The sequence below is a fragment of the Dipodomys ordii genome, unplaced genomic scaffold, assembly GCF_000151885.1.
Source record: "Dipodomys ordii isolate 6190 unplaced genomic scaffold, Dord_2.0 Scaffold2, whole genome shotgun sequence".
Taxonomy (NCBI): Eukaryota; Metazoa; Chordata; class Mammalia; order Rodentia; family Heteromyidae; genus Dipodomys; species Dipodomys ordii.
In genome coordinates, this window is record NW_012267218.1 from 2,672,073 (window position 1) to 2,680,879 (window position 8,807).

The 8,807-nt window shown below is 49.3% G+C and overlaps 1 protein-coding gene across 1 annotated transcript in view; it reads right to left on the reverse strand.

The window, feature by feature from the left end:
• Dync1h1 (dynein, cytoplasmic 1, heavy chain 1) overlaps positions 1-8,807 on the reverse strand; it is a 75,793-nt gene that overhangs the window by 44,033 nt on the left and 22,953 nt on the right. Inside the window, exons 7-14 of the mRNA XM_013013035.1 lie at positions 7,658-8,734; positions 6,885-7,064; positions 5,378-5,527; positions 2,923-3,069; positions 1,131-1,271; positions 585-761; positions 377-487; positions 176-295 (exon numbers count right to left, since the gene is read on the reverse strand). Coding sequence (XP_012868489.1) covers positions 176-295; positions 377-487; positions 585-761; positions 1,131-1,271; positions 2,923-3,069; positions 5,378-5,527; positions 6,885-7,064; positions 7,658-8,734 — 2,103 coding nt within the window. The remainder of the gene's footprint in view (positions 1-175; positions 296-376; positions 488-584; positions 762-1,130; positions 1,272-2,922; positions 3,070-5,377; positions 5,528-6,884; positions 7,065-7,657; positions 8,735-8,807) is intronic.

Below are 8,807 nucleotides of genomic sequence, written 5' to 3' on the forward strand. Positions count from 1 at the left end.
AGCACAGACCCCAGGGTGCTACTGTCTGCACTGAATTGTAGTAAGGACATTAGGTGTCCTGACAGGTTACCGCCGAGTAAGGAAGGGTGCTTTACAGCTGGGTCAGGACATTCCCTACATTTTAGAAGCCCAAGCACACTGCTCTAGTCTGAGGGCTGCTACCTAGAGAGCTCACCTCAACTTGTTTCTCAAACTGTTTGATCTTCCGTTTCAGAGACTGCACGTAGGTGATGAAGGTCACAGCATCAGAGGTGCTGGCTGTGTCTACGGAGTGCTGCTCCAGCTCTTGGCGAGACTGTTTGGGGAAAGCACGTTTTATCACAGGGCTCAGATTCACCCACAGCCTCACTACACAGGCAGACCTCTACCTCCTCACCTTCGAGATCTGAGAATGGAATTCCGTCATGTTTGATCCTAGCATCTGACCAAATTTGCTGAGAACTTCCTTATGCCAGGAGTCGTACTTCAGGTTCACCTTGGATTGCACCTGAGGGGGAAATGCACACAAGGACGCCATCAGTTCTTCCTGCAGCCATGGTACAGGAAACTTCCCGCCTTCCTTCTAGGAACGAAGCTGAGCTCACCTTGCCATAATCTATAACCACTGGCCCAAACTCTTTCTTGGTTTCAGCATTGTCGAAAGTTCCTCTAGCCTTCCTGATCTGAACCAGCAGCGCCTGCCACTTGTTGAGGTCTTCCCCAAGGCGGTTGTAGATGTTTTCAGCTTGCATGTCCCACAGGCACTGGTACTGAAGCCACACCTGCACGTGGGACGCACGGTTAAGTATCACCGTTTAGGTTTTCATCTTATGGACTGTTACTAGTTACCACGTTCACGCTCCATTAAGAAGGCTCATGTTTTCATCATCACTACAAACTCACTTTAGAGTCTCAGAATCAGATTTAGTCTTCTCAAAAATCATAGTTAAAACCCCAAGAGATGTATCTTACTGGTCACTCTTCACTTTGAAATAAGCCAGTACTACCTAGTAAACACTACCATGTATGGTCAAAATGTTTGTCCTGGAGTGCTGGGTACCAAACCCATGGTCTCTGAGCTACACTTATCTCTACCCTTAAGTGTCTACAATAGAGCACAGTGCATGTAGATGAAATCAGGAGCTGTGTACCTTAACATACTGCTCCACCTCGGTCACGATGCCCATGACTGCAGAATAGGACTCTTCCAGGGCAACAGGGCCATCAGGCATGCGCGTTAAAGCATTCCGATAGAATTTCTCTTCTTCAGTCAATTCGTAATGCACGCCCACCTGACCAATGGAAGCCAGAAATGAACACCAAGCAGTGTGCACAGAAATGCTCATCACAGTCACCAATGGCAAACTCAGTATTTAAAGAGGATCACATCCTCTTACCTTCATCACAGCTAACCCAAGGCCTACTTATATTTAACCAATAAAAGGAGTATTAGTTCACCACACTGTACCACTATCTGAGGTAAGAGTAGCTGAAGAGCACACAGAACTGTGTTCAACTGTGAATTCTTGCTACGTGTGTACTAGGTACTATTTTAAGTACAATAAGTAAAAAAAAATCCTTGATCATGTGAACTCACAGTTTAGGAGAGGAAAAACAATAAAGGAATACACAAAACATATACAGATAGGGAGAATTCTATGGCGAAAGGGCAGCAAGGAGTATAGGAAGGATGTGTGTGTGTGTGTGTTTTACTTGTTTTTCTGCAGTGCTGGGGCCTTGTGCATGGTAGGCAAGTGTTCTACCACTGAGCTATATAGTGATATGGCAAGGCCTGGTTGTATTTAAGATGAGTCAGGAAAAGGCCTCACCAGAGGGTGAACAGCTATGCTGGGCATTGGTGGCTCACGCCTGTAATCGTGACTACTCAGGATTTAAGAATCACGGTTCAAAGCCAGTCCAGGTAGAAGAAGTCCGAGAAACTTTTTCTTGTTGGTTGTGGGGTTTGCACTCAGGGCCTGGGCCCACTGTCCCAGAGCTCTGTTGCCTAATGTTCTACCACTTTGAGCCAAAGTTCCATTTCTGGGTTTTTTGGGTTTTGTTTTTTTTTTTGGTCGGTCATGGGGCCTGAACCCTAGGCCTGGGGGGCCCTGTCCCTGAGCTCTTCTGCTCAAGGCTAGCGCTCTACCACTTGAGCCACAGCACCACTTCCAGCTTTTTCTACTTATGTGGTGCTGAGGAATCGAACCCAGGGCCTCATGCATGCAAGGCAAGCACTCTACCACTGATCCACTTTCCCAGTCCCCACTTCTGGTTTTAAGTGGTTAATTGAAGATAAAGAGTCTCACAGGGACTTTTATGCTCAGGATGGCTTCGAACTGTTCAGATCTCAGCCTCCTGAGTTGCTAGGATTATAGGTATGAGCCACTGGTACCTGGCTGAGAAAAATCTTACCTCCAATTAACCACAAAAGGCCAGAATTAGAACTGTGGCTGAAGTGATAGATCACTAACCTTGAGTGAAAAAGGTCAGGGACAACGCCTAGACCCTGAGTTCAAGCCTCAAAACTGGCACACACAAAGAAGTGACAGCCAGGAAAAGACCAAAAGAAGGGATAAAGCAAGCCATGTGACTGTTACTCTCAGCAAGTGCAAAGGCCCAGGGACCAGAGTACATTTAATCTGCATATCAGTGAGAGTTCAGTGTGCTAACAGAGCCTGCAAGGGGAGAAGCAGGAGGTAAGGCCAGAGAAGCAATGAGCAGCCCATACTGACACGGGGCCCAGCAAGCACTGAGAGCTGTCGGCTTTCCTGCTGAGTGAGACAGCAGAAGGTTAAAGGGCTTCAAGAGAAGCAATATCAGGATCAACGCAGAACTCAAGACCTTCGGATTTTAGGGGGAAGAGCAGCGGGAATGGCTGAACCGAAAGAGGACGGCACCTTAGACAGGGGAGTATCACGGAGCCCAAGTTGGGGGAAGGCTTACCTGGTACCTCTGACTCTGGATGCGGGGGAGGGACAGCACCACCATCTTCCAGGCAAACATTTCCTGGTATAGCTTGTATCTGCACTCCTCGATCGGAGGGTTCAGATAGATTACCTGATTGGTTATTCTTAGCTCATGAACAACGTTCTGTAAAACAAAGGTTTCATTTTCCTCTTAGCAATGTATTTCAATAAAATGCTTTCAATTCTTAACGCCCACTCTAAGCTATCAAACTACTTACACCTGAATCACAAAGTCTATGACTTTACAGGACAGGGTCTTACATAATCTCACGTTTCTCATTCGCCCCCTTTCAAGCTCTTGAGTGGCTGGAGGTGGGAGCTGCTCATCTGTTGCTCACCTCTTCCCAGGTCCCTGTGCCTGGGCACGAATACACAACTAGAGCTTAGTGAGTCCCTTCTAACTCCATATACCTGACACCTGAACCACATATGACCTCAGGCCTGAGAAACCAGTGCAGTCAATTTGGGGAGGGAAGCACTGGATGTCAGCCACAAAGGCACTGATTTAAGCATGCCAAGTTAAGCCTGTCATCTGCCAGTGTGTTAGGCTAAATTCCACCTCTAGCCAAGTGCTGATGGCTCACGCCTGTAATCCTAGCTACTGAGGAGGCTGAGAGCTGAGGATCATGGTTCAAAGCCAGCCCAGGCAGGCAAGTCCGAGAGACTCTTATCCCCAATAAACCACTCAGAAAACTGCAAGTGGTGCTGTGGCTCAAGTGGTAAAGCACTAGCCTTGAGCTGGAGAGCTGAGAGATAGCTTCCAGGCCCAGGGTTCAAGCCCCATGACAGACAAAAAACAAAACAAAAATATACCTTGGGAATAAATACCATAAAGTTAAAAACAAAACAAAAAAAAACAAACTGGGCTGGGAAGGTGGGTCAGTGATAAGAGTGCTTGCCTAGCATGCATGAGGCCTTGGGTTTGATTCCTCAGTACCACATACACAAAAAAGCTGGAAGTGGAGCTATGGCTCAAGTGGTAGAGCATAAGCCTTGATCAAAAGTAGCTCAGGGGGCTGGGAAGGTGGCTCAGTGGTAGAGCACTTGCCTTGCATGCATGAGGCCCTGGGTTCGATTCCTCAGCACCACATAAGCAAAAAGAAAAAAAGCCAGAAGTGGCGCTGTGGCTCAAGTGGTAGAGCGCTAGCCTTGAGCTGTACAGCTGAGGGACAGCGCCCAGGCCCAGAGTTCAGGCCCCATGACCGGACTCAAAAAAAAACAAAACAAAAGTAGCTCAGGGACAGGGCCCAGGCCCAGAGTTCAAGCCCCAAGACCGGCAAAAACAAACTCACAAACAACTAAAAACTTAAGAGTAAAAAAGAGGTTTTAACAACAAATCCAGTTGCTTCTCTTGGCTCACTCTTTACTGAGCTTCCGTTCTGTGAGACACAAGGCTGAAAGCACTGACGTAGGTCTGTCAACTACAGGGCAGACTTAAGTCAGGTTACAAGGGAGCTAATCCAATATACAGCATCATGTTTTGTCATTAACACCTTCTCAGCTTTCTCTCCTGTTTCACAATCTGGACACTCGGGACAGTGGTGGTCAGATGTTCTACAGTAAGCTGCAGGGATTTGGGAAGGAGTAACAGCGGTGAACCACGTGACATCACACGGCACGTGGTTTCCTCGCTGTAAATGAAAAGTTTGGCAACTACTGCTTTTTTTTTTTTTTTTTTGGGTCCGGTCGTGGGGCCTGAACTCTGGGCCTGGGCGCTGTCCCTCAGTTCTTCAGCTCAAGGCGAGCACTCTACCACTTGAGCTACAGCGCCACTTCCGGTTTTCTGGTGGTTTATTGGAGATAGGAGTCTCATGGTCTCTCCTGCCCGGGCTGGCTTTGAACCGCGATCCTCAGATCTCAGCCTCCTGAGTAGCTAGGATTACAGGTGTGAGCCACCAGCGCCCGGCACTTTTTCTGCTGTTTAATGTGGGGAAAAGGAGCCTGGGACCTTGCACATGCCAGGCAAGTGTTCTGCCGGAACTACATCCCCATCTCAGAGCCTTACGCTTGCTAGACAGGCAACCTACCACTTGAGCGGCACCTTCAGCCCTTTTCGCTTTAGTTTCTTTTTCAGATGAGATCTCTCTCATGCTAAGGCCAGTCTGAGACTCTGTTGCATAGCTGGAATTATAGGCACACGTCACCAAATAACGTATTTTGTTATTTGTTGAGATGAAGTCTTGCTCATTAACTTTTTACCCAGGCTGGCCTCAAACCATGAAACTCCCATTTCTGCCTTCTGTTTTTTGTTTGTTTTTTGGCAGGGGCTCACTAAACAGTGCTCGGCTAGCCTGGCACTCATAATCTTCCCACCTCAGACTCTGGAGCACTGGGATTACAGGCTTGGCACTGCCTCGCCTGGCTCCCATAGGTACATGAGCAGAGCGTTTGCCTCTGCTTTCCCACAAGTGGATGCCACAGTAAGTACTCACTTTGATCTTTGGCTCTCCACCAGGCTTGTGACTAAGTTGTGGAGCATCTGTGTCCATGTCGACTTCTGCTTTATCTTCAGCCTGGCCCAGAAGCACCTGGGTCCAAGCCCTTAGGCCTGCTTGTAGACGGACGCCCAGTATCCTTTCAATCTAATTCCAAAGGACAATCAGAAGGCAGTAGGTAAATTTTGGATGAAAGGTGACAAGTTCTTCCTCGGATTCTGTCACCTTCAGTCTCAGACAGCACATCTCAGGCTGTGTTCTCCTGCCTGCTAACAGAATCGCCAGTCCTCCCAACGTATAGGGACAAGGAAGCGACACAGTGCAGCAGATGCAGTGAGGTCCTGAGGTCTGCTCAATACCTTAAGAACTCACAAAACCACCAGGCGCCAGTGGCTCACGCCTGTCATCCTAGCTACTGAAGAGGCTGAGATCTGAGGATCAGGTTCAAAGCCAGCCCGGGCAGAAAAGTCCGTGAGACTCTTATCTCCAATTAACCACTAGAAAACTGTGGCTCAAGTTTGAGCTGTGGCTCAAGTGGTAGAGTGCTCGCCTTGAGCTGAAGAGTGCAGTGATAGCACCTAAGAACAGAGTTCAAGCCCCACGACTGACCAAAAACCAAAAAACAAAACCCCCCCAAAACTCACAAAACCAAAGTGCTTTTGTGGGGCTGGAGAGGTAGCTCGGTGGCACAATGCTCGCCGCACATGTGCCAGGCCCTGGCTTCCATCCCCAGCAGAACACATGCACATGTGTGAAAACCCACACTCTGTCTTTTTCTCCTGGAAGTCTCAGACATAAAATAAGAAAAACAATAATTTTGGAGATGAAATCATTTTCTTTCAACAAAGAGAAAGCCTTCTTATGATCCAGAATGAGCCAAACGTCAATGAACAGGAGGATCCCTGCCCACCTCTGTTAGCGTATGTCTCGGGCCACGCAGCTGTGCTGGGCCAGCTCCAGGGACTTTCCGTCCATCTGTGGACGGGGAACTCTTCTGCTGGTGTCCTTTGTGTGGCGTGGATAGAAGCAACTGATCTCTCCATGTTCAAAGAGAGATAAGAGAGATGGAAAACTATAGCTTGAGACCTGACCAGGCCACTGACCTGCAACCTCTGCTGTAAAACGTGCCCCTGCCAGGCCACTCCGTATGTGCCGAGGCCCCAGTCACCCTGGTGAGCAACCACACACCCTCGCCCTCACCCTCAGGGGTGAGCCGAAAGCCTCTACACTAGGAACGAAGGGTGTTTTGTAGTTGGGCATTTCTTTCTAAACCGGGCTGTGGAAGACCAGGGTCTGAGCACGGTGCCTAGAGGGCTAGGAAAGACTGTCAAGTATCCAGCAGAGAAAAGGACTCATCCCATATAGTGCCCAGCTGGGAACTGCATAGGTAGGACATGCAGTATCACGACTCAGCTCTAGCATTAACCGGATTCCACGGGGAGCCAGGTCATCCAGGGAACTTATAAGGAAAGTGCTGAAAACACCTCAACAACCCCTCGCCTACCTCCATATCGAGCTTGTTGACCCAGATGGGCAGGTTGGAGTACGAGTGCAGATTCAAGTCATCCACGGCTTTCTGGACTCTGTTCAGGATCTCAGAGAAAGTCTTATGATCATACATGCAGGTTTCCAAGGAACGGACTTCCAAGTCTATTTTTTCTTCAATAATCAGGAGATCATCCACCTAAAGAAAAATGCACTTAATACTTAAATGGCCACTTGCTCTAGTCTACTTTTACACATTCTTCTCAGGAAACTCACACAGGCTCGAGGCAGAAGTCTTTCCTTCCATAGCTAAGCCTAGCCGATGGACTGCAGGCAGTCCTCACCTCCATGTCCCCACAGGGGAGGGGCAAGTGGGGGGTCACCAGCTTCTCTCCCCTACTCCTCCACAGGAGGGTTCTCTGATCTCTATGTCTGAGTGTCTAAGTGCCCCAGGGAGGCAGCCTGGGCACAGCTACATGTTCTGGGCCAGGAGGTCTACAACTGTCCAGCTGGGCTGGAGACTGGGAAGTCTGACGAGAGGAAAGCAGATGAGCACTCGCAGCTGTGGATCTAGCCATGCTTCCTCCAGCCACAGGGGTGTGCTCTTGCTTGGCCTGTCAGCCTCCCATGTCCTCTCTCTGGGATTCTGAACACAGGGTTGCTCACAGCCTCCCTGCAGCCCCACCCCCACTGGAAGCATCAGCCACCAACCATGCAGGCTGTCTGTGGAAGAGCTGGCCTGTGTGTGCCGACTTAGTACCATCTATACTCCTGAGCCTTGGGAGAGAGTACCTTTTCCTGGAAGTTGAAGACTGTCTCTGCGAGGCGCTGCACGTAGGGGTCGAGTTTATAGGATTCCCACACCAAGGCAATGCCCTCTGCGATCAAGGCCTGCACTTCCTTTTTCAAGCCAGCGACCAACAGGGAAATGGTGTTCCGCTCCTCCACTTTCTCGCAGGTTCGCTCATATGTCCGGACGCTTTCAATCAGGGAGATGGCAAACGGGTAAAGCTGGTTTGCTTGATGGGCCTTGTTCACGATGGCCAACGGGACCCGGAAGCCGAGCCACTTGAGGTTCCGGACTTCTTTTGAAAGTGTGATGATCTCGGGAAGAAAGTTCACTTTGAGTTTAAGGACATTACCAGTTCGGCCCCGAACACGGGTGCTTTCAATGGTGAAGATGCGCCCCGACACGCCCAGGTTGCGCTGCTGCACCTTCCTTGCCCAGTCATCAAAGATCTCCTGGGTGTTGAGCTTCATGCGGAAGCTGTCTCCGTCCTGCTTCAGTTTCTGTCCTTCCACATGGTTCTCCCAGCCCTTGCCAAGGACATCTTCCACTCGCTTCATGTAGGCAGTGAGCTGTCTGTCAATCTGTTTAGCCCAGATGATAGACCCTGACACAGGGGGCAGATCACGAACGTGACTCATCTTACAAGCCTGACTTTGTGGATATTGGACCTTGAACTTGTCGTGCAGAGATTCAATGTCATCTTTAACCCGCTGGATCAACTGGGTCTGGTATTCACGGATAGCCCCACGGATGTGAGGTCGGACAAACAGCGCATTGAACCTGGAGAAAATCCTGAACATCTCGTTGGCATTCTTGGCTGTGCCGAGCTGATCTCGAAGGCGCGCCGTGATGCGGGTCTCCACTCGGTCAATCCTCTCGTCGTACCTCTTCATCGCTGCCTCCCAGGCCTCTGTGCCTTCTTTGGAGACGTCTAGCCCATCAACTTCCTTGACATTCTCGTAAGCCAGATTCACCTCTTCAATAGCGTTGGCGTCTGCAGCATCGAAGAGAACCTCCGCCACCTTCATGTCTTGGGGTTCAGGAACCTCACCTTGATTCTGCTGTGCAACAGCTGTGACCTAAAGGAAAGATTTGTAAAAATGACTGTGAAACAGATTTAGTTTTTTTTTTTTTTTTTTTTTTTCGTGGGGC